This window comes from Myripristis murdjan, chromosome 23 (assembly GCF_902150065.1).
Source record: "Myripristis murdjan chromosome 23, fMyrMur1.1, whole genome shotgun sequence".
In the NCBI taxonomy this organism is placed as follows: Eukaryota; Metazoa; Chordata; class Actinopteri; order Holocentriformes; family Holocentridae; genus Myripristis; species Myripristis murdjan.
Genome location: NC_044002.1, coordinates 9,196,942 through 9,222,820, shown reverse-complemented (window position 1 = coordinate 9,222,820; position 25,879 = coordinate 9,196,942). Strand labels below are relative to the sequence as shown.

Below are 25,879 nucleotides of genomic sequence, written 5' to 3'. Positions count from 1 at the left end.
CCACCTCAGCCTCTCCAACAGATTTGAGCCTCTGTCATCACGGCTCGAAGCGCCGGACTCCGACGAGCTCAAGGATGATGCAGCCTATCCCACGTCTCCCCAGTCTGGGAGTCTTCCTCTGCCTGCAGCCCCCCTCCCGGCTGACAGCCGGCAGGCCCCCCGTGTGGACGGCTCTGTGTCCCCCCCCGCACACACCACGGAAACAGAGCAGCGACGAAGGAAAAAGAGTCCCTCAACTCATAAAGGTGAGACTATGAGACTGAACAATAACAAAGTTAGTGGATCAAAAGCCAGTGCCAGGCCGAGAGCCAGAGAGCAATCCGCTAAAAACAAAGCTAAGAAGATAGACACTATTCTGCTTGGGGATTCTATCACGAGGCAGGTGGAAATGGCCAGGACTGAAAATCTAACTGTGAATAACACATCAGTCAGAGAAGTGGCAGCTATGCTACCTGACATCACGTCTACACAGCCACATATTAAGAAGATTGTTATTCATGCTGGCTCATTTGACATCCTCAAGAATAAATCTGGGTCTGAGACCCTAAAGAAAGACTTTTTGTTTTTATTGGAAACACTTAAAAAACTTCACTCAGGAGTGTCTTTCATCTCTGGACCTATCCCAACACTCGGCAGAGGTTGCGAGTCCTTCAGCAGACTCCTTGGCTTAAGCACATGGCTGTCATCAGCCTGTCTCGAGCAACAGGTTGGATTTATTGACAATTTTAATATTTTTTGGAACATAAAAAGCCGCTTCATGCCAGACGGGATTCATCCAAACAACCTTGGCTCCAGACATCTTGGGTCCAACATACGCCACACCATCGAGTCGTCTTATCAGAACATATATGCACTGATAAGCAGGAAGGTCAGCACACAGGGAGCAGCCAGAGAGACAGTTACTGCGCCCACAACAACAACCGCCTCCCATAATGATGACGTCACGGCCTGCGACTCTGTCCTCCACATTACAAGAAGCCTGCAGAGATTCTTTGTTCCAGCCAGAATGTCAAGAAAAGAAGAGATAGGACAGTCACCATGCCGCTTTCCCCCTTATGCCGGCAATTTCACACAGCCGGCGGCATGGCAAAAATAAAAACACTTGCAGGAAATCAAGGACGGCCAACCCATCAAATCTGATATGTATCTCATGTCAGTCACAGTCTGTCTCTAAACATAGGCCAGATAACATTTCACAATTAGCACTTCTAAATATCAGGTCTCTGGCTGGTAAATCCTTCATAGTCAATGATTTTATTAACAAGCACAAACTTGATTTTATGTTTCTAACTGAAACGTGGCTAGGTCAGGAAAATAGTGCCGCAGTTTTGATTGAGACAGCCCCTCCAAATTTTAGTTTCTTTAGTGAAGCGAGAATACACAAGAGAGGAGGCGGAGTTGCCACTCTGTTCAAGGACAGCTTCCAGTGTAGGCAAATGTTTTATGGTCAGTTTGACTCCTTTGAATATGTTGCCACTCAGTTAAAATCCCCCTGTCGAGCAATTTTAGTGACCATCTACAGACCGCCCAAATATAATGCAAGGTTTTCTGATGAGTTTGCAAAATTGCTGTCTATTGTGTGCATGGATTTTGACTGTGTTCTTTTAGTGGGAGATTTTAACATTCATGTTGATAACCTTACAGATGGGTGTGCTAAGGAACTGTTAAATATCCTGGATAACTTTGGGCTTTCTCAGCATGTCACAGAATCAACACATAACAGAGGGCACATATTAGATCTAATTATTTCCAAAGGTCTTAATATCTATGAGATTGTGGTGAACGATGTCGCTTTATCTGACCATTACTGTGTTTCGTTCAAAATGACCACCTCTGCTAATAATATGAAAAGTGAAGCAGAGGTGATCAGAAAGCGTTACATAAATGATAACACCTGTGCATTATTCACCCAGGGTTTTACACCATCACCAACCCTGCCCTCAGCTCTAGTTGATGACCTTGTAAACAGTTTTAGCTCCAACATTATGACTGTTATTGATTCCATTGCCCCAATTAAGACCAAAGTTCTGTCAGGAAGAAAAAAGGCACCCTGGAGAAACGCCACACTGGTTAAAGAACACAAAAGATTATGTCGACAAGCTGAACGCAGGTGGCGAAAAAACAAACTCCAGGTACATTACGACATTTATAAAGAGAGTCTTCGCAACTATAACCAGGAACTGAAGAATGCAAGGCAATCATATTTCTCAGAGATTATCAATAGAAACAGTAATAATGCCCGCACACTTTTTTCTGTTGTGGACAGACTGACCAACCCCACAGCATCACTCCCTCCTGAACTTCTGTCCAACAAGTCATGTAATGACTTTGCAGCCTTCTTCACAAACAAAATATTGCAGATAAAACAGGCAGTGTGCAGTTCCAGCTCAGGAATGATAACACTTGTGCCTTCCTGTCCTCCGGTTAATCTAGGACATTTTAGCCTCCTTGATTACACAACTCTAACAGAAACGGTTTCAAAATTAAAGCCCACAACATGCTGCCTTGATATTCTGCCTTCAAACTTTTTTAAAACCATTTTTAACTGCATAGCTCCGGATGTACTGCAGATAATAAATACTTCTCTTAAAGCAGGCCAGTTTCCCCAGGCCTTGAAAACTGCAGTAATAAAACCTCTTCTAAAAAAATCAAATCTGGATGCCACAACAATTAGTAACTATAGGCCAATATCAAATCTGCCATTTTTGGGGAAAATCATTGAAAGGGTTGTCTTCCAGCAAATCCATACTTTTATGATGCAAAACAATCTTTTTAACAGATTTCAATCTGGATTTCGGCCACACCACAGCACTGAGACTGTACTTATCAAAGTCTTAAATGATATTCATCAGAATACTGATGCATGCAAATCCTCTGTCCTGGTATTACTAGATCTCAGTGCTGCATTTGATACAGTTGATCATAATATTCTACTTAGCAGATTGGAAAAGTGGGTGGGACTCACCGGCACTGTGCAACAATGGTTCAAATCTTACTTACGAGATAGGGACTTTTTTGTGTCAGTTGGTAACCATAAATCTGAGCGAACCACAATCACATGTGGGGTTCCTCAAGGGTCCATTCTTGGACCACTTCTATTCAACATCTATATGCTACCCCTAGCCCAGATTATGGAACATCACAACATCTCCTATCATACATATGCCGATGACACACAACTCTATATCTCAGTGTCATCACATGACTACAGTCCCTTACTCTCATTGAGTAACTGTATTCATCAAATCAATGACTGGATGTGCCAGAATTTTCTCCAGCTAAATCCAGAAAAGACAGAAGTATTAATTTTTGGCCCAAAAAATGAAAGGGCAAAGATCAGCACTCACCTTGGCTCTATGTCACTGACAGCTACGAATCAAGCCAGAAATCTTGGTGTTATTATTGACTCAGACCTGAACCTCAACAGCCATTTAAAGTTTATCACTAAATCTGCCTATTACCACCTGAAAAACATTGCTAGAATTAAGGGGTTTCTGTCTAAACAAGACATGGAAAAACTTATTCATGCATTCATTTTTAGTAGGTTGGACTATTGCAATGGCATATTTACAGGCCTTAACAAAAAATCAATCAGACAGCTGCAGCTGATTCAGAACGCTGCCGCCAGAGTCCTTACAAACACCAGGAAACTGGGCCATATTACACCAGTCATTAAATCGCTACACTGGCTTCCTGTGAGTCAAAGGATAGATTTTAAAATCTTACTGCTGGTCTACAAAGCCCTGAATGGTCTCGGACCAAAATATATGCTTGATCTACTGGTTCCCTACGATGCATCTAGACCCCTTAGGTCATCTGGAACTGGTTTGTTGTGTGTTCCAAGAACAAGAACCAAGCAAGGTGAGGCAGCATTCAGTTACTATGCTCCTCACCTATGGAACAAAATTCCTGTAGATCTGAGGTCTGCTCAGTCTGTCAGCTCCTTTAAATCAGGGCTAAAAACACTACTGTTCACTGAAGCGTTCTGTTAGATTAAATACTTGCCTGTTGTATTGCCTGTACTTTTTAACTACACACTGTTGATTTATGCCTCCTCCGCACTCCAAGGACTACCTATTGTACTGCCCGTACTTTTAAACTACGCACTGTTTTTTTATGCCTTTTATTTTTCTTACTTTGTTTCTTATCCTGACTGTTTTATTTGGGTTTATTGTTAAATCAGCAGCAAATGTCAGAGATTCCAGGGCTGAGGACTGAGTCTGGGCTGAAATCTCTAATAGGAGAGGTTTCAGAGTCTAAGGAATTAAGAGGTTGGCCTGTCGGCATCCCTGCGGGGGGTGACCGGGAAGTCTGAGTCAGCTACTGCTGTGACTCGACACTGGGGAGCAGGCTGTGAATTCAGATCTAGAAGGGAGACGTCCTGTGATGGATCTTTAGAGTTCATCACGATCTGAATAAGACCAGAGTGTGGAACCTGTGTCCGGCGGGACTGTAAGACTCTGAGTGAAGGACTCAAGAGCAAATAGTGTGATGTATTATTAAGGGCGACGTCCCTTACAAAAAAAAAAAAAAAAAAAAAAAAAACAGACCCGATCAACCAAATTCCTGATGGTTCAGAGCCAGGGACAAGAGATACTAGCTGAAATCTCTGACAGAGCTGGTTTTGAATTTAAACTCAAATTTTGTCTCGTCTGGTGGCAAGGAGTCGCGGGCGTGATATAGGCTATCACGGCCTGGACCCTTGGCCCATTGCCTTTTGGTGGCAAGGAGCCGCAGGGGTGATAAGGCCTGTCACGCCCTGGGCCCTTGGCCGTCTAGCTCAGGCAGTGTACTGAGCCTGTTGTTATTTTATGTTATTTTATATTTTATGTTACTGTATTTTATTATTGCTATCATTCTAAATTTTTATTTCCCTTTTTATTGACTGTTTTTATTGTTTTAATTTGTGTCTTGTTGCTTTTAATGTTTCTATAAAGCACTTTGAATTACCTTGTGTTAAATTGTGCTATATAAATAAACTTGCCTTGCCTTGCCTTGCCTAAGAGACGCGGAGAAGCTAGTCCATGCCTTTGTCTCCTCCAGACTAGATTACTGCAATGCACTTCTCAGTGGGATTCCCAGCAAGAGCATACAGAAACTACAACACGTGCAAAACAGTGCCGCTAGAATCCTGCTGAGAGTGCGTAAATATGAGCACATCACACCCCTCCTCCACTCATTACACTGGCTACCCATCTCTGCTCGGATTAAATACAAAATTTCCCTCCTCACATTCCAGTGCATCCATGGCAACGCCCCCCAGTACCTTAAAGAACTCCTCACCCCCCAGTCCTCAACACGCTCACTCCGCTCTACCAACACCCACAGACTTCTCCCCCCAAGGACTAAGAGCTGCACACTCGGGGACCGAGCTTTGTGTTCCTCGGCTCCTCGACTGTGGAACACCCTCCCAGAACATCTGAGGGCCCCACAGACTATTGAGTCTTTTAAAAGGGGACTTAAAACTTACCTTTTCAAAAAATCTTTTAATCTATAAATGTTTCTTGTTTGACAACTGTTTTTAATACTCTTTGCTCTATTTGTTTGTTGGCTGTGTTCTCTCTTGTAGCACTTTGAGGTTTTTTGTTAAATGTAAAGTGCGTTATAAATAAAATTTATTATTATTATTATTATTATTATTAATGACTTTAATCGCTGAACTACTGTGCAGACGTTGAGAATATATTTGAATATGGGCTGATCTGTTCCGTATGCCGGAAAAGGCATGTCGCTGCACAGAAACACCTATTCACTTCCTCAGAAACACAAGACAGACAGGTATATCTGGTCAGGGCATTGACCTCATCTCACATATACAAGTTCAGCTGCCACAAAAAGCACCAGCCAGCACCAACCAGCTACCAACCAGCTGACAAATGAAGAACTCTGAGACATACTATATGGGGGAAAATTTGCCTACAAGAAGAGAAAAGTCTGGCTGGTTGTCACTTTTTCCTGAAATTATCTAAATTACCTGATAAAATCCTGTGAAGCACTTTTTCTACAACAAGGTGAGAGTTTTACTCAAGATTTCACTTTGTACTATCAGTAATGTCTTCATGAATCAGTTGATTGTTATTTGTTATGACTAATGTGACACTGTATTCTTTGTTTTGCTCATTTAAACAATTGAATAGTCCAACTACTGATATTTACCATTTTAAACAAACTTATTTGCTACTAAATTTCATTTTCTTTGTGGTTTAAATGTAGCCATGACTTGCCTCTGACTCTTTGTACAGACAGTTTTTTCCTGAAAAATGTGACAAATTATAATTATAATTATTATAATTATTCACATAAATGTGAATAATTATTAAGAAACTAAAACTGAAGGAAGTAAAAAAAATATGAACCCACTCTGTTTGTCCTGCTGGCTGGGTTTCCCTGGCCTGTCAGCTCCCTGTTATTCCCCTTGCCACGTGTTCCTGCTCATGTTCATTGTGTTCCTTTGTCAGATCCTAGTGTTTGTCTTTACTTATGTACTAAGTAAAGGCAAACGCCCCACCCCCGGTTTGGTTATTTGTGCTTTAAAAACAAAAGAGCACAGATGCATTTTACTTTGAAAGTGTATGCCTTGCTTGCTTGAGTGTGTGGCCAATTGCATTTTAGAAAAAAAAAAATCAACAGCTGTGTTTAAAGCTACACTTACTACTATCAAGTAATGACGCAGAAATGTAGCGCAGTCAAGAGAATAGTATTTGTCTTTGAAATGTAGTGGAGTAAAAGTAATATGTTCCCAAAAAATACTCAAGTAAAGTACAGATACTAGAAAACAGGCTTACCTACAGTAATCAAGTAATGTACTTCATTACTCTTCACCTCTGCCAGTGAAGTCGCTGTGAAAAATGCATGCTGACAGAGTGCTTGAGGAGGACGGGTAGATTCAATTGTCAGAGTTTACCACAGTTGGTGGAGGGGAGGAGGGTTGTACCTGCAGCTTTGTCATATCAGGTTGCATTCACTTGTGGACACTGGAGTTTCAGTCTTGTAAATTTCCAGCCAGAAACAACACTTTGTATTTTTTAAATTAGATTGCCCAAACTGGGGTGGCAAAACCTGTTTTTAGGGTGGGAGGTGTCATCCCATGCCAGCACAGCAGATTTGCCCCTGCTTCTCTGTATATTCTGTGCAGCAGGCAGTATTACACAGTGTGAATCAGACAGCATGATCATTTAATTATCTTCTGTTTGGAGTCAGTCAATCTCTGTTCTCTCTCCTAGGATTAGCCATGTCCTCTTCAGTCCTCCAGTGGGTCTGGCTGCGTCACTGTGTCTTCGCCACCCTCACGGTGTTGTGTGTTCTGGGTGTCTTCATCATGTACTACAAACCTGACATCAACATCCACATGTTCTCTCAAAAGGAGGGAGACAATCATTCCCATCCCATAGTTGTGTGTCCACAACAACCAAATTGTTCCTCAGAGCAGAACATCAATCAGGTGCAAAAGATCCAGGCTGCAGAAGGGGATGCAGAGCCTGACACCATCATTTTGATCTGGATGTGGCCGTTTGGCTTCAAGTTTGATCTGAGCTGCAGAGTGTTCGGTATCACAGGATGTCACTTGACAGATGACAAGAGTCTGTACAGAAAGGCCCATGGTGTCCTCTTCCATCACAGGGACATCCATGGAGATCTGGGCAACATGCCAAAGGAGCCACGGCCCTGGTTTCAGAAATGGGTGTGGTCAAACGCAGAGTCGCCTGCAAACTCAGGTCAAATACCTGGGCTCGATCACTTGTTCAATCTGACATGCAATTATCGCCGGGATTCAGATATCCCAGTGCCTTCTGGGTACTTGGCTCCAGTGACAGACAGGGATCAGAGTTTCAAACTGCCAGCCAAGGACAAACTGGTCTGCTGGATTGTGAGCAACTGGAACCCAAATTTTAAGAGAGTTCAGTTCTACAATGAGCTGAAAAACCACATCAACATAGACGTTTATGGGAATGCCTTTGGTCGAAGTGTAAATAACCAAGATTTTCCAAAAATAATATCTAGTTGTAAGTTCTACTTAGCCTTTGAAAACTCTATCCACACAGACTACATCACAGAGAAGTTGTACAATCCCCTGAATTTGGGAACTGTGCCAGTAGTCCTGGGCCCTACAAGACAAAATTATGAGAATTATATCCCAGGAGATTCTTTCATCCATGTAGATGACTTTGCCAGTCTAAAGGAGCTGGCAGAGAGGCTGCTGTACCTCGACCAGCATCCTGCTGAGTACAGCAGATACTTCAACTGGAGAGAACATTTTAAGGTCATTCAAGCACAGTTTGGTCGTGAACATGCTTGCAGATCATGTGATTACTTACAAAAACACAGAGGTTACCAAGTTTTTCATGATCTCAACAAATGGTACTGGGGTTAACTTCCTGGGCTATAAAACAGGAAACAGGAAAGGTAGAAGTGCCGTTTCATCCTAATGCCAGATTGCTTACTTCTTGTACAGCCATTGTCTGTTGTTATTCGTTGTGATTGATGGAACAACCTCCTGTTCAAATCATTCATGTGCTCAATGGTATTTTCCTTTTTAGTATTATTTTCTTACATCACTTGGTAAGTTTTTCAAGATTATGTCTGTAATGTGTATTTTTGTCTCTTTCATGGTTGCTACCCATGCTGTTTTGCCTTTATCATAATGTGCTTTAGTTCGACCTCCTTTGCTCTCAGGTTAGATTATATTAGTTTAGGAATTGCTCCTTTGCCTGGAGGAAGTTTCATGCCATTACTTTCACAATTACTAGATTCTAGACTTGTGCTTCCTGGATGAGTGTTCTTCCTGGATGAACAGTTCTTTCTTTTGCCTTGTATGAATATCCTGTTATTCATTTAGGCAAATCAACCATAGCTATCATCTGGCCCTGGAATGTGAGGCAATGAAACCGCTCTGTTGGTTGCGGAAGGGCAGTTTGGGAGTGCCCCTCTTTTGAATCACCTCCATACTGTATGCAGTACAACATGCAGGTGAGACAGCAGCTCAAGTACAGGACTAAGTCATATACTTGAGCTGCTACTGGTTCCTAAACATTCTTAATTGTTTAGAGTCCAGTAATTTTAGGCCAAAATTGGGGTCACCCTAGGACAAGTTGCAAGAGAAGCAAACTCAACTGATTTTGTATCCTCAGTTTGTCCTGAGTGAGGGGGAAAAGTTCCAAGGAATCCCATTGGTGGAAAGTTTAGAAAATCACCTATATATGACCATATAATACCAAGAAACACCATTTTTAACACACAGGTGAAAGGGGTTCAAAAATTTACTTTCAGATATCACTATAAAAATTCACAAGTTGATTACACACACAAAGACAAGAAAAAAAAAGTTAAACACAAGTTCTTTGAATTATTCTGTTTACACATGCATATCACACATGATCTGATTTGATATGCGCTAATAAGGAATATAAGGAATAAATGCCAGAATAGATATTTAAACAGTTAATAAAAGGTTACTATATAGTAGCCGACCACGCCCCCTCTCCTTAGGTGGTCTTTAGAGCACGGAATCCCAGGTGTGCGAGAGGGTGTATGCCCCCTCGTCCCGGTTGATGGTGCCCTTCAGCAGGCCGCTTGGTGTCGCTTGCTGAAGCGGGCAAGCGGCACCATCGTCCGGGACGAGGGGGCATACACCCAATCAGCTGATAAATGACACGTCAGCAATACGTCGGATGACGCTTCTGAGGAAGACTGGAGCCACAGTCGAAACTGTCAAGCAGGTACGAACAGCTCACCTTTCTTTTGCCTGAATAGAAGAAAAACCTTGCATATCGCAGTAGAAGACAAAATGAACTTAATCAGTTGGATACTGAGTGTATCTATTCTACCCACATGACGTAGACATGAATGTGTGTGTAGATGTCCGTTGAAATGATAATGTGGAGGTGTGTATAAGGAGACTGTTGGGTGTATGATGCAGTCTGTGTTCTCATATAGTAAATTTCCACTAGAGCACTTGAACGGTACTACTGAGCATTTTACCAATGCGTAGGCTTGGGCGTGATAAGGCCTATCACGCCCAAGCCCAGGCATTGGTAAATCCTCCTTCTATTGGAAAACATGGGTGCAGAAAGGAATTGTAGTGCTTAGCGACCTATACATAGGACAAGACCTCAAATCCTTTAATGACTTACAGGCCGAATTCAAATTACATAAACAACAATACTGGCAGTATTTACAAATTCAGAGTTTGTTGAAATCCAACTTTAAAGCCCCCCTTTGCCCCATTAAGTGCAGAGATTCCATCTTTTATTATGTCAAGATATGGTAGGGGTCATAAAGTTTCACTATATTACTCCATGCTGTTACAGAAATATATCACATCTTTGAAAATTTTATGGGAAACAGATTTAGGAATTGCATTTACAGAAAAGGAATGGGTTAATATTTTGCGTAATTTTGAATTCTTGTCACGAGATTTTCGAACTAGGTTAATTCAGTTCAATCTTATTAATAGGTCGTATTGCACACCATCTAAATTATATAGGGCTAAGCTTAAAAACGACCCCGGGTGCTGAAAGTGTTCGGGTGAGGGTACGCTAACTCATGTCCTGTGGCACTGCCCTAAAGTAAAAGACTTCTGGACATCAGTTCATGACCATATCCAAAGAATTGTTAGGCAGGATGTTCCCTTTTGTAATCATTTATTTCTGCTCGAAGACCCATCCATTCTGAAAGATGCAATTCCCTCTGTGTATACTGAATGGGCCCAGACTGCCATCATGCTGGGCAGGAGACTGCTTGTCCAACAATGGAAGTCAGCTTACACACCCTCTATCACTGACTGGCATAACCTGCTCACTAAGGTAGCCGCATATGAAAAGATATCCTTCTCTCTTTTGGGAAGGATAGAAAAATATTACCTAAAATGGGAAAAATGTATTCAATACCTTGACAGCCCTTAAAGATAGATATTAGATTTAGCTCCTCCTTATTCATAGAAATATACAAGCACTTGTTTCCATAGCTAACACAGCCTCCCCCTTTAATCCATAGCCTATATACTTTTTTATACCTTTTTTATTCCTTTTAACTGTATTGTAGTTATTTTTCTTCCCTTCCTTTGTGGTATCTGTTTTATTTTTTGTCTTCTCATATTAGTTGTGAATGTGTTTATATATTTCTGTATGCTTGTCCTTGGAAAACTCAATAAAAAATATAAATCACAAAAAAACAAAGTCTAACATAATAATTCCTCTGATATGGTGGGGTACATTTCCTAAATTTCCCAAAACATAGCTTCATGTTACAGTTTTTGTCAAGTCATTAGTTCCTCTGTATTAAAACATCTTGTACATGAAAGTTTAAGAAATATAAATGTATATATCACTTTAAATTACCTATGAGTAGTGTTGCAAAATTCCTGGAATTTTCAAAGTTGGAAAATTTCCATGGGAATTTTCAGAAATTAACGGGAATAAACGGGAATTTTGGGGGAATTTTCAGGAATTTCTATTCACTGCATTCACCCGATCATATACATATATACATAATAAACATTTTGGTTTGTTATAAGCAGATATGCATGCAAACATGTTACATTAAAATGAATTTCCTGGAAATTTTGGGGAATTTTCCCTAGCTCAGTCAAACTGTTGTGAATATTGGCATAACCAGTGTGCAAAATAAGGGGGAGCAAAGGAGTGCACAGCTCCCCTGGTGGTGACATGAGCTCCCCTGGCTGGAAACATTGTGAAATTTTGGGGGAGCGGTGCCTGCTCGGTGCCGGCCAGCACCGCACGGTGGGCGTGGCCATCCGGTCAGGTCTGCCAGATCTGGCTGATTATTATTATCAGTTGATTATTGATTGTGCAATGCCACGATTCGCAGTTAATCGCGCTGCATGCATTAAACAATTTTGTGGGAGCAGGAGGACATGATTTACGTCATATCCATGTTCGCGCACTGCGTGCGTGACCATGCATGTGCTTATGCATGAGCACCAATACCATACTAGAGCACACCCCCTCCAAACGTACCAGAGTAATTTTAAGTTGATTTAATTAAACAGTCAAACGTTACTTTGGTGGTCCGTGGATTAATTTTTATCATGTGGATTGAAGTTTGCATAGCCTATATATATGCTCGGGAAATCTGTTGTTCAAATGAAATTAACCTGATCCATTGGGGCGTTTTATATAAATATCCTACATTAAGATATTAATGGTATCACCCGTGTGCAATGAGTTTTCTCTTTATAATTATCCTATGTCTGTTCTGTTGTAGTATATTAATGCAACGACAAGCAGTTAGGCTATACAGTGTTAGTAAGAGATGTAGGCTATTAATTCAGGCATAGGACTGTGTGCAGTACTATTGTTAAGGTGTGCATATGAAGTGGTTCAAACTACCCATTAAAAAGCATAGAAATGCAGGAAATTGAATCGTGATGCTGATGTGATGATCGTCTGTCTCAGTGGAAGTGCTGTAACCTAGTGGAGTATAGGCTACCTATTGATGATGATCAAATGTGCTTGAAATTATTTGCATATGTGAATCATGGTGCACAGTTGAATTTGCATTGAATCATGCAACATATTTTTTTCCACCAAAATACAAAGTTGACTCTTTATATTTAAGTTTTATTTCACACACTTGGGTAGGGGGATGATGATTTTACAGTATGCTGGCATTGTGGCCTTTGGGTTAGAGGTGAGTCCTGAGTTCAGGACATTAGGGTTTCCATTTCCAAAATGGTGATATTGATGTTGACATTCATTTTATTGATTATTGTTTATTATTGCCCCATTCACCTTAAGTTAACAACAACAAAAACGAAATTTCTTAATTTCTTAATTTCTTAAAAGCTTAAATTTCCATGGAAACTTTTTAAAAACCTCATTCAAATTGATGACAAGAAAAAAATGAAAATTCCCAAAATTCCTGAGCCGAATTTTCCCAGGAATTTTCTGAAAAATTGGAAAATAATGTGACAGCAAAAATCTTCTGAAAATTTCCAACATTCCAGAGCAAAAATTCCCACGGGAATTTTCAGAATCTTTCTGGGAAATTTACTGGAAAGTCTCCACCCCTTTGCAACACTACCTATGAGATATAGAAACACCTCCTATACCGCATAGGCCTATAAAATTAATCAAAGATGAATGCATATGATAGTTTTATCTTACTTGTTATATATTTATCACTTAAGGCCATGGAAATCCAGCCATTTAGGTCATAGTTTTATATTGTAGATACATTTTTGTACCCATGACTACATCTTAAGAGAGTAAAGTGTAGTTTTGGAATTCAATGCTGAAGAAAAAATGCAACACTGGCTCCAAAGCTGCAGCCAGACTATTGGTACATCCTGCAAAAGTGTCACAGGGGGAACAAATCACCGACCTTGAACATCAACTTGTCTTGTTATTCTGACGATGCTGCAACATTTGGCGCAAATCAACCAAGCCATTCAATCATGATCAAATTTCTTACCGCTTCAATCCCGTTTGCTGCTTGCAGCTGTGTTTTTACATGTATTGTGATCATGACCTCTTTTGTTGAGATGTAGCATAAAGTGTGACTGTGCGGCGAGAAAGTCCTCTATATTTTTACTGTTGCTCAGCAGTTTTGGCCACTCTTTCAGTCATTTTCAATGGTTTTGATCTGCATGTCTGTCATGTTAGATACTTTCCCCTAAAATGTCTAATGACTTTAATTGCTGAACTACTGTGCAGACGTTGAGAATATATTTGAATATGGGCTGATCTGTTCTGTATTCTGGAAAAGGTGTGTCGCTGCACAGAAACACCCGTTCACTTCCTCAGAAACACAAGACAGACAGGTATATCTGGTCAGGGCATTGACCTCATCTCACATATGCAAGTTCAGCTGCCACAAAAAGCACCAGCCAGCACCAACCAGCTACCAACCAGCTGACAAATGAAGAACTCTGAGACATACTATATGGGAGAAAATTTGCCTACAAGAAGAGAAAAGTCTGGCTGGTTGTCACTTTTGCTTTTTCCTGAAATTATCTGAATTACCTGATAAAATCCTGTGAAGCACTTTTTCTACAACAAGGTGAGAGTTTTACTCAAGATTTCACTTTGTACTATCGGTAATGTCTTCATGAATCAGCTGATTGTTATTTGTTATGACTAATGTGAAAATGAATTGGGTTTTTTTGTTTGCTTATTTTATTATTTATTGATACTTTTACTTCCCAAATTTTGTTATGGTCTGAAAATTTCATTAAAATTTTCTGATACATGTACATAGATAGATAGATAGATAGATAGATAGATTATTTGATATGTTAAGGGGAAAATAAAAGACCAACAGTAGTCATAAATCTGTAATAAAAATTGTGTTTTGCTGATTTATATTTTAGAGTGTACAAGGGTTAGTACATTATGACAGGAGCATATGATAGCCATTCCCATATTCACTGAACGCTGTAGATCTTTAGTTTGTGGTTGTAAAGTTTCATGAGGCTGTGATAATCATAGAGCTCCCAGTGGGTCATTTTATACAGTGACGTTAAGTTTCTCACTACAGTGAAATGATTACAATGGGTGCTATCATCATCTCACATGAATAAAACTGGGCTCACTGAACCCACAAGACTTCCCCCTTTTCCAGTCAACTCCAAGACTATTTAGGTAAGCAGAATTACACCATTTTAAAACAGACAAAAATAACACATTAGCACTGCATGCAAACAGCTGCATGGTTTGTGGCCCAAATTGCATGGGATTAGCATAAGGTGGCATGTCATGCAATGCTAGTTTTTCCCTCGTCAAAACTTTAATCCACTTGCCAACAATTTAGCATGTCATACATGACATCAATCAATTCCTTAGGTCGTCTAGTTCCATATGATAACATCCTAGCTTCACTCTATTGGATCATTAAGGTTAAAGTCATCTTTAGCCCTTGCTTGCACCACTAGCTTGCCCCTACTCCTACATTTGGGTTCTCTTACCATGTGGCACAGCCTTACACAATTCTGACTGTTCTAGTTTCTTCACAGTTGACAAGTAAATATCTTCTTATGCCTTTGTTATATAAATGGTTACCTTTCTATCACCAGTGAAGTCACTGTGAAAAATGCATGCTGACAGAGTGCTTGAGGCGGACGGGTAGATTCTACTGTCAGAGTTTACCACAGTGGAGGGGAGTGGTGTTGTACCTGCAGCTTTGTCCTGCTGGCTGGGTTTCCCTGGCCTGCCAGCTCCCTGTTACTCCCCTTGCCACCTGTTCCTGCTCGTGTTCATTGTGTTCCTTTGTCAGATCCTAGTGTTTGTCTTTACTTATGTACTAAATAAAGACAAACCCCCCACCCCCGGTTTGGTTATTTGTGCTTCAAAAACAAAAGAGCACAGATGCATTTTACTTTGAAAGTGCATGTCTTGCTTGCTTAGAGTGTGTGGCCACTTGCATTTTAGAAAAAAAATCAACAGCTATGTTTAAAGCTGCACTTACTAGTAACAAGTAACAACGCAGAAATGTAGCGCAGTCAAGAGAACAGTATTTGTCTTTGAAATGAAGTCGCTGTGAAAAATGCATGCTGACAGAGTGTTTGAGGAGGACGGGTAGATTCTATTGTCAGAGGTAACCACTGTGGAGGGGAGGGGCGTTGTACCTGCAGCTTTGCATATCAGGTTGCATTCATTTGTGGACACTGGAGTCTCAGTCTTGTAAATTTCCAACCAGAAACAACACTTTGTATTTTTTAAATTAGATTGCCCAAACTCGGGTGGCAAAACCTGTTTTTAGGGTGGAAGGTGTCATCCCATGCCAGCACAGCAGATCTGCCCCTGCTTCTCTGAGTATTCTCTGCAGCAGGCAGTATTACACAGTGTGAATCAGACAGCATGATCATCAAATCACATCTTCTGTTTGGAGTCAGTCAATCTCTGTTCTCTCTCCTAGGATTAGCCATGTCCTCTTCAGTCCTCCAGTGGGTCTGGCTGCGTCACTGTGTCTTCGCCACCCTCATGGTGTTGTGTTTTCTGGGTGTCTTCATCGTGTACTACAAACCTGACATCAGCATCCCCACTTTTAACATCCACATGTTCTCTCAAAAGGAGGGAGACAATCATTCCCATCCCATAGTTGTGTGTCCACAACAACCAAATTGTTCCTCAGAGCAGAACATCAGTCAGGTGCAGAAGATCCAGGCTGCAGAAGGGGATGCAGAGCCTGACACCATCATTTTGATCTGGATGTGGCCGTTTGGCTTCAAGTTTGATCTGAGCTGCAGAGTGTTCGGTATCACAGGATGTCACTTGACAGATGACAAGAGTCTGTACAGAAAGGCCCATGGTGTGCTCTTCCATCACAGGGACATCCATGGAGATCTGGGCAACATGCCAAAGGAGCCACGGCCCTGGTTTCAGAAATGGGTGTGGTCAAACGCAGAGTCGCCTGCAAACTCAGGTCGAATACCTGGGCTCAATCACTTGTTCAACTTGACATGCAATTATCACCGTGATTCAGATATCCCAGTGCCTTATGGGTACTTGGTTCCAGTGACAGACAGGGATGAGAGTTTCAAACTGCCAGCCAAGGACAAACTGATCTGCTGGATTGTGAGCAACTGGAACCCCAATTTTAAGAGAGTTCAGTTCTACAATGAGCTGAAAAATCACATCAACATAGACGTTTATGGGAATGCCTTTGGTCGACGTGTAAATAACCAAGATTTTCCAAAAATAATATCTAGTTGCAAGTTCTACTTAGCCTTTGAAAACTCTATCCACACAGACTACATCACAGAGAAGTTGTACAATCCCCTGAATTTGGGAACTGTGCCAGTAGTCCTGGGCCCTACAAGACAAAATTATGAGAATTATGTCCCAGGAGATTCTTTCATCCATGTGGATGACTTTGCCAGTCCAAAGGAGCTGGCAGAGAGGCTGCTGTACCTCGACCAGCATCCTGCTGAGTACAGCAGATACTTCAGCTGGAGAGAACATTTTAAGGTCATATCATCACTGTTTGGTCGTGAACATGCCTGCAGATCATGTGATTACTTACAAAAACACAGAGGTTACCAAGTTTTTCATGATCTCAACAAATGGTACTGGGGTTAACTTCCTGTTATACAAAACACATCAGCAAACACGATTTTGGAAACAAAAGTTTGGACAGAGTTTCTGGAGTGATTTGTTACAGACTATATTCTTCTTTGTTTCCTTTCAATTGCTGGATTAAATGAATGACATGCCAACATTGTTGATCACACAATAAAATTTTGTATAATTTTGTTGAACTCTCCTCAGTGCAAAACACATGAAAGCCCACTTGAGTTTGCAAAAAAGCAGCTGAAGGCCTGATGAAGGTCTGATGAAATCACGATTGAATTGTTTGGCCTCAATTCCAAACATTATGTCTGGAGGAAACCAGGCACCGCTCATCACCTGCCCAACACCATCCCAACAGTGCAGCATGGTGGTGGTAGCATCATGCTGAATGGAGCAAAGTACAGAGATATCCTCAATGAAAACCTGTTCCACAGCGCTCAGGACCTCAGACTGGGCCGAAGGTTCACTCTCCAACATGACAATGACCCTAAGCACACAGCCAAGACAACACAGGAGTGGCTTAGGGACAGCTCTGTGAATGTCCTAGAGCGGCCCAGCCAAAGCCCTGACTTGAGCCCTATCCAACATCTCTGGAGAGACCTGAAAATGGCTGTCCAACAGTCCCCATCCAACCTGACCGAGCTTGAGAGGATTTGCAAAGAATGGCAGAAAATCCTCCAATCCAGGTGTGCAAATCTTGTTGCATCATACCCAAAAAGACTCGAGACTGTAATTGCTGCCAAAGGTGCTTCAACTAAGTACTGAGTAAAGGGTCTGAATACTTATGTCAATGTGATATTTCAGTTTTTTATTTTTAAGAAATTTATAAAAGATTCTACAATTCTGTTTTCACTTTGTCATTATGGGGTACTGAGTATAGATTAATAGATTTTATATTTTTATCAAAAATAATAATTTCTTGCGGAAGTGCACTGTCCTTACAATTATTGTTTAAAGAATCTACAAGCAATTTTTAACTGGTTATGAAACAGTCTCAATTTAATAATGCCTCTATTTGACCTACATAAGCAAACAAGACCAGTGAGAATATTGGCTATTTCTGTGTAGTTATTCTAAAAACCTGTCACTGGGTCAGTGTTCCCACAGAATTAAGGTGAAACGATTTACATCACACAGACTGTCTACGTTTACATTTCCTTTTGTAGAACCATTTTAATGAGGGGACAGGGAATCTTGCTCTAGACATAAATATGTAATATGCATTGTGTTATGGTTAGAAAACTTTTTTTTTTTTTTAAATTATATAGAGTGTATAAGGGTTAGAACATTATGATGGAAGCATATGATAGCCATTCCAATGCTCAGTTATGTGTCACACATTGTTGCAGCAATTTATATGTTGATACTATTTGTTACACAGATTTGGTGCAAAATGTAACCATCTTTGACTGCTGAAAAATTAATAAAACTGGTCAAAAATCGCCCCCAAAATGCCACATTCAGACCCCAAGCCCTTATGGAACACCATAGAAAAATGTGTGGCGTGATTTGATATCAAACAGTTTTTTCATTTGGAGACTTCTGTATTGGCAATTGGATGGTAACCATTCTGTTATGGAAGTGGCTCAGAAACTCCCCTTTACTGTCAATATAGTAGAGTCTCAGGTTTCCAGTCAAACCCAATTTATGCAACTCCAACCCTGCATTCCAAATCACTACTTTTTACTTTTAGTATGTACTGCAGCTGCCCTTACAAAGTATGTAGTTTAGTATGAAATATGCATGCATATGCATACTATTGGGACACACTACATACATCGTCCCTGAAGTCCGCCCCTCTTGCTCACTTCCGCCGCCGTCTGTAGTGGCAAATTTGAATGTTGTTGTCAAAATGCCGGTGCTGTTTCATACTGCGCTGTCGTCCGGCATATTTCTTATCTTCCTTCTTCCTGTCGCTTCTGCTGTCACTAAGCGAGTTTTGTGCGATATGTGTGTTTTGTTGTCGTCCGTATGTGGGTGTGGCTTGTACACGCAACTCAGTCAGTGCGACGTAACGTCCGCTGCGCAAAGGATTGTGGGTCAGAATGGCCAGAGCAGCATGCTGGAATCCATACTGCGAAATCTGACCGGATGTAGTAGAACATCCTGGTACTCTTGGCATACTGCATCTGACATACTATGTATTGGGATATACTAAATCTTTTTTTCTCCTACTAAATAGTATGGTAGTATGAGTATTGGAACGCAGGGCAAGACTGTTTAGGCCCCAGACTGCACAAATACACCATTTTACAACAGACATTGGATTAGCATGAGGTGGGCATGTCTGCAAAGGGGAGACCCGTGGGTATCCACAGAACCAATTTTCATTCAGATATCTCGAGGTCAGAGGTCAAGGGACCCCTTTGAAAAAAGCCATTCTAAGATTTAGCCTAACTTTGCAGCAATCTTCAGCCTGCCTAATGACAACCTAGCATGATAAATTTGGTAGAAATCAATTTCTTATACAATAATTCCAGATCGAGATCTTTGCGACATGAGGCGGTGGCTCACAAAATTAAAGTTCCATGTAGTTGTTTTAAGGTATTTAATGTTTAAACTTTCTGCCTACTAAATCACTGTGATGCAGAGGTATACTGAATTTAAATGCCAACTAAGCATAACTAAATAAATTAAAATACTTCTATGCACCTTAGAGGCTAGAGAAAACTTAGCCATACTAAACAAATTTTGAATTAACTTGTGAGTGAACCGCACATACATTTTTAAGCACATACCACTTGTTAAGGCAGCCAAAAAATATCTTAAAAAAAAAAAAAAATGGGGTATGACTCAGCTGAAATGGCATTTTAAAAGAGCACCGCCCCTGTCCGCGAGACTGGCGAGCATAGAATGTAAACTTACAGCATCAAACGGGGACATTTGGAACTTGAAAACGCCAGCTATGGTAACCCTAGATTTGCAAAACCCTTAGGGGATTTTTTTATGCATTGTTTCTTCATTGTGCACATTGCTTATCATTTCTACTGCGAATTGCCCTAATCTTAACCAAACCAAAATGTGAGAAATTCCACTGCCTACAAACATGAAGAGACAAGAATATTTTGAAGCGGAGTATATCTTTATATTGCAGGATGATCAGCTTACCAGGAGTTTCAAACTGACAATGTAATGTCTTTATGCCACAGCTATGACAGAATGTGACCTAAAGCAAGCCAACTTATTTTTCCTGACTTGTGTGTATAATATGAGGTGATGTTTCTAGTGAATGTTGACAGCTGTCCTTGGCACAACTTGCTTTTGGCCAAGTTTGTCTTAGACTCTCCTGGAGATCACAAGTCTTTGTCTGTGAACATCACCTTGGCCACCAACCGTGGCGTGTGTCAACCAGCTCACCACAGGACTGGTTCTGCAGGTTGGCATTTATGAAGCGGTTGGAACTCAGCACATATCTGCAAAACCATATGAATACAAACCATCAAGGGTATAAAGACAGATAATCTGCAACTGAATAAGTTGTGCTGCAACATCTTTTCTGTTGAAATACAGTACAATTTTTAGCAACATGGCTGAATGCTTTGTTTTGTTTGTTTGTTTGTTTTAATTTGCCTTTGAACTGAAATTTTGGTTATCTATTTACAACACTGGTGCGAAATGTGGGACTCAAAGAGGACATAAGCAATAATAAGTATAAGCAGCAGTGACTCAAATTAAGGGAAATTCACCATGTGACTGGAATAGGGAGGAGGCAGTTTGACAAATATGTATGAAGAGGGACAGACAAAAAAAAGGATTAAGGGTGTCTTTTTTTTTATCTTATCTTCATGTACAATCTGTACTCTCATTTCCTCCAGACTGGCCTGATTTTCTCCTCTGGGCAAGTCTGGTAGGTCTGATAGATCTCAGTTCAACTTTAAACAACTGGAATTGTCTTGTGGCACTCCCTGTCAGTTGACTGCGTTGTTTTGCATGTCAACGTGATAACCACAGGTTTCCTAAGGATAAATAGAGGTGGATGCATTTGTCAGCAGGAATATAAAACTTGGCATAAAAAACCTGGCAGTCACTTCAACAACTCTAGAGTGTGTATTTTCAGAGCAACTGGCCCTCGGAGCAACGGGTGTTTATTTTCAACATTCAACAGACAGTCTCTGTGGATCTATTGCCTCTGGATGACCTTCTCTCCTCCAACAGATGATACAGCCATTTTCTGTTAAGGTGTGACATTTTTAAATAAGGCACAGAGGCAGTAGAAACTGTGCAATGGTCTTGTGACACCGCATTGTGTGATATGGTTGAATGGAGATATGCAACAGTTAATGATAACAGGTTGTGCAACACAAATGGAAAGGGCAGAGAGACATACTGTAGTGAAGTCAATGCTGTCATTGTGCCCAGTGCAGGTATGTGTGTGTCCTGGTTTTAGTTCTAGAGAAGGTTGTGGCTCTAAAATTTACATTTATATTTGCACACTTCATGTCACAAGGTTTCCAGAGAAGTAGACCTGAATGCAGACATACAGGCAGGGCTGAGGTTTAAAGGTATTTACTTGAGATGCTGTAAAAGCTGAGGTCCAGGTTTTGGCAAACTGTGCAGGAAAACAGAGATAAAGCTGGAGACTAAAAGGCAAATGAGAGGCAAATGAAGACGCAGATAAGGGGCAGTGCTTACATGGCAGATACAGAACAGGTGCGTGGAAGAGAGCATCCCCCTTTCTCAATTTTATTTTTGCTATAAATTATGTTCTCATACAAAATTTGAAATATATGTTGTTATACAAAATTTTCTCTTAAAGAAATACAAAAACAAGTTCCATATCCCAGCTGCTCTTTGTTTCTTTTCTACTTTGTTATTAAGCACAGCAGGTTTTTTCAGTGTTGTGTAAATAAAAAAAAAGGTCAGGTCAGCCCCCTGACCTGTTACACTGCACTTCAGAAACAGTCGATTGTGCGTACATAGTTTCACATTATTACAACAGCATAGAAGCACCAAGACAGAGACAAATAATCTGATCAATAAAACTGACTGAATGAATTAGGAGAGTCAGGCTCCAGTTCCTTCCTTCGTTCATTTTGTGCTCAGATTACATAGCAAAAGTTGAAAAAAGGTGCAGAAGTTCAAAAAAAAAAAAAAAAAAGTCAAAAATTGTTTTCTCACCAGCGCCCATGCCTTTGGTCCGTGGGTATTTGAGATGCCACAATGACACTCTTTCCAGCGTATTTCTCTCTAAGATAATGAACAAGCGTACAGGAGTGCTGGGGCTCATGGCCTAGAATTCAATGTCATGCTCAGATTTAAGATCAAGACCACAGAAAATGCTTGAAATCAATGTACATGGTTAAAATTGTTGTCTCGGATAATGAATAATTCATGAACAAAAGAGGACCATGAAACAGGTTGATGGTATTCTGAAGAATTTACTTGAAATATGTTCAGGAACAAGGTTGATTACAATATTTTAACTATTTATTTACTTATTTATCTGAATTTAAAACTATTTATTTACTAGTGTATATTTTATACATCTATGGTGTGGAGAGGTAGGCTAGATATGCACACATACACTACCAGTCAAATGTTTGAACACACCTTCTCATTCAGTGTTTTTTCTATATTTTTTTTACTACTTTCTATATTGTAGATACACACTGAAGACATCAAATATATGAAACAAGATATATGGAATTATGTAGCAAAGACAAGATTGTTAAATAACTCTAAATATGTTTTATATTTTAGATTCCTCAAAGTAGCCACCCTTTGCTTTGTTGACAGTGCTGCAAACCCTTGGCTTTCTCTCAATGAGCTTCATGATGTACTCACCTGAAATGGTTTTCACTTCACTTCAGGTGTGCCTTGTCAGGGTTCAATTGTGGAATTTCTTGCCTTCTTAATGGGGTTGGGACCATCAGTTGTGTTGTGCAGAAGTCAGGTTACTACACAGCTGCTGTATAACAGCCCTTTTTTGACAACTGTTAGAATTCAAATTATGACAAGAACCAATCAGCTAAGTAAAGAGAAACGACAGTCCATCATTACTTTAAGAACTGAAGGTCAGTCAGTCCAGCAAATTGCAAGTTAACAGCACCTCAGATTAGAGCACCTCAGAGTCCCCATATGTGAAAACCTATAAAAGCACATTACATTCAGGTATTTACCTTGTACAGTCAAAAAGATTGTGATTAATTAGATTTTGACCCGGCAACGGCGGCCATTTTGGATTTCTCCATTTTGAGGCATTATGGGACATTTTTGAGCCTGGCATACAGAAGATTTGAATTCAGCACCCTTCAAAACTTCCATAAACGTTGTATGCGAAAAATTAACATGATTTGCCTTTGGGGTTGAATATTGACCCTGACTATTTGCAAAGGCAGATCATTATCTAGTTGCAAAACCTGAAACGCATGTGATGCATGACTGGTGTGAGTAATCATATATGAAAAGGGGATATTATTCTCTTTGACTCACCAAACAGGAAATATTAGGACAATCATTCAACATTCAACATAGGCAGTGATGGCATGTGGTTTTGTATAAAAAGCACAGCGTGTGCTTTTCACTGCTGTATCGCTGTCTTTATCGCTGGTTGCCAACCTCGTTCAACAGGTCTGTCCATCTGCTCTTGGGAATTCACGGGAGTTAGAGGAGTTAGAGGAGTTAGAGGGGGTTCCCAGAAAAATTAGGCATATCTTCATTTCATTATTGTTTCACTGACTTTACGTTAACCCAATGAGAGAATGTACATTCTGTTTATAGGTTTTGCAGTTTTAAGCGTTAATCTGCCAATCTACAGCAATTGAAAATCTAAATCTTACCTGAAGAGTGTTAATCGTTGTAGGGATCCATGTTTGAGACATGGGCATACCACTCCCTACTTCCTTGCAGATAGATTTTATATTAGTCTGTCTTTACTATCCAAGCCATGCAGCAGTGTTCATACACAGTACTCAGAGGGAACATACTGTCAGCAGTGGCTGATGTAAGTGGTGAACCTCTCTGTATATTCTCTATATATTCAGTATTACACCGTCTGAATCAGCATCATCTTCTGTGTGGGGTCAATGAGTCTCTGTTCTCTGTCCCAGGATTGGCCGTGTCCTCTTCAGTCTTTAGTCTTGCAGAAGATCCAGGCTGCAGAAGGGGGTGCAGAGCCTGACACCATCATTTTGATCTGGATGTGGCCGTTTGGCTTCAAGTTTGATCTGAGCTGCAGAGCGATTGGTATCAAGGGATGTCACTTGACAGATGACAAGGTATGCTTTTCCATCACAGGGACATCCATGAAGAGCTGGGCAACATGCCAAAGCAGCCGCTGCCTGGTTTTAGAAATGGGTGTGGTCAAATGCTGCGTCACTTTGAATGCCAAAGCCAGGAGTCGGGAACCTTTTGTCCTTGAAGAGTCATGTTGTCTCTTTTTCATCAGATTAATTTTTTCCCCCTTTGTCATCCCAAATTGGGCTATAGTAAAAATGAAATCATAGGTGAATAAATCCAAAATGAGCATTGCATCTTTCTGTTTATGAAGTTTAAAAACACATTGCTGAGGAGGACAGCGCTGGGCAGACACACATTATTTTGGCTGATTCATGGACCGGGACACTTTGGAGGTAAATCAGTCTGTAAGTCATACAGGAAAAACCATGATAGTACCAAAACTGACAGAAATACCACAAAGCACATGGTTTCTACAAAGGTTTCAGTTAGATTAGGACCAGGCAGATTCTTCATTTCCACATTTAGGTACCCTAAGCAGTTTGCTTCTTTTTAAAGTGAATCTGGCAACAAAATACCACTGATTTCCACTACAGGAGGCTATAAATGCACAAAGCAGACTTCAGTCTTGAAATTTTCCTAATCATCAAGGAAAACCAGTCAATTTTTGTCTTGCTGTTTGAGACTGTGTTTAAAGGTTGTAGTAGCACCAAACTCCCACATGAAGGCAACTAGAAACCATGTATAAAGTTAAGCCAGGGCGTTCTCTAGCTGGCCATATCTCATTTCATTTGTTTGGAGGGATGTTTTTGTCCATCAGGTTTGGTAGCAAATGTGTTGACGTTAAACTCATTCCTACACTGTCTTACTCTATGTTTTACTCCACAAGTACTTCATGGGTGTCTTGGCTCCCACATTTTTAAACATTGGCATGTACATAAAAAAATGTTCTCTGTCTTTTGCTGACAAATACGTCAATAAAAGTATCTGACAATTGTAAGTGGCACATGCTCAACCAGGTGAGCCATGAAATAACTTTTTGATTTCAGCAGCTCTTCCTCTCAACACTGATTTTACTCAATATATGGATATTTTCAACATTTGTAGAAAATATTGTTCATATTGTGCTTAGACTTTATTAACAGAAATATACCCGCTAACCCTTTTATTATTCCATTGATGGCAATTGTTTGCTTTTTCTGCTCTTCAGGTTTCCACTAAGTATGATACGTATTTGGTTTCTGTGAATATTTGGGTTTGGAAGTGCATCAAAGAAGAGATTGGCTGTAGCCTTGGAGGAAGAGTCACAAGTGGCTGACAGTTGACACAAAGACTGCCACAGCCACAACACCCACAGTTTAGTGCGATTAAGGTTAGGTATCAGGAAGCAAAATATTCAAATTCAAACACACACCTACCCCATCTCCAGTTTCAGTACTACAAGCGGCTTGCAAGGTAACTTTCAGGATAAAAAGCACCAACCCACGTCTGTCTACCACACTCATGAGGAACAAGCCTCAGCTCCTGATGCCTGGCGTTAGATTACGGTTCAAAAAGTGTGAAAAGGTAGCACATCCCAAATTGTCAAGTCATTAAAGCTTTGATGATGGTATTTTTCACACTTTATGAATATTGGATTTTAGGTTTAGCACTCCACTGAAACTTGTTTTGTTTAA

General features: G+C 40.5%; 3 protein-coding genes across 4 annotated transcripts; all 3 read left to right on the top strand.

Annotated features, from left to right (window-relative positions):
* The first annotated feature begins 1,032 nt into the window (after positions 1 to 1,032).
* LOC115355565 (uncharacterized) lies at positions 1,033 to 5,423 on the top strand. Its single transcript, XM_030046424.1, has 2 exons — positions 1,033 to 2,374; positions 5,240 to 5,423. Exons 1-2 carry the CDS (start codon positions 1,056 to 1,058, stop codon positions 5,421 to 5,423), a joined length of 1,503 nt encoding a protein of 500 aa, XP_029902284.1. The 5' UTR covers positions 1,033 to 1,055.
* Positions 5,424 to 5,730: 307 nt separating this feature from the next.
* Positions 5,731 to 9,103, top strand: LOC115355118 (alpha-(1,3)-fucosyltransferase 9-like). Its single transcript, XM_030045786.1, has 2 exons — positions 5,731 to 6,011; positions 7,224 to 9,103. The coding sequence occupies exon 2, from the start codon at positions 7,232 to 7,234 to the stop codon at positions 8,369 to 8,371; it is 1,140 nt and encodes a 379-aa protein (XP_029901646.1). The 5' UTR covers positions 5,731 to 6,011; positions 7,224 to 7,231; the 3' UTR covers positions 8,372 to 9,103.
* Positions 9,104 to 13,875: 4,772 nt separating this feature from the next.
* Positions 13,876 to 17,474, top strand: LOC115355116 (alpha-(1,3)-fucosyltransferase 9-like). Of its 2 annotated transcripts, none has more exons than XM_030045783.1 (2): positions 13,876 to 14,019; positions 15,874 to 17,474. In XM_030045783.1, the coding sequence occupies exon 2, from the start codon at positions 15,882 to 15,884 to the stop codon at positions 17,034 to 17,036; it is 1,155 nt and encodes a 384-aa protein (XP_029901643.1). In that variant the 5' UTR covers positions 13,876 to 14,019; positions 15,874 to 15,881; the 3' UTR covers positions 17,037 to 17,474. The 2 variants fall into 2 exon arrangements, with proteins under 2 accessions (XP_029901643.1, XP_029901644.1); XM_030045784.1 differs by lacking the exon at positions 13,876 to 14,019 and adding an exon at positions 14,377 to 14,600.
* Positions 17,475 to 25,879: the final 8,405 nt, after the last annotated feature.

Excerpts from the sequence above, each read along its gene's own strand:
- LOC115355118 (XM_030045786.1), top strand. The coding sequence starts at position 7,232 with ATGTCCTCTTCAGTCCTCCAGTGGGTCTGGCTGCGTCACTGTGTCTTC.
- LOC115355116 (XM_030045783.1), top strand. The coding sequence starts at position 15,882 with ATGTCCTCTTCAGTCCTCCAGTGGGTCTGGCTGCGTCACTGTGTCTTC.
- LOC115355565 (XM_030046424.1), top strand. The coding sequence starts at position 1,056 with ATGCCGGCAATTTCACACAGCCGGCGGCATGGCAAAAATAAAAACACT. Across the intron at positions 2,375-5,239 it reads TTGCAGATAAAACAGGCAGT|TGCATCCATGGCAACGCCCC; the intron begins GTGCAGTTCCAG and ends CTCACATTCCAG.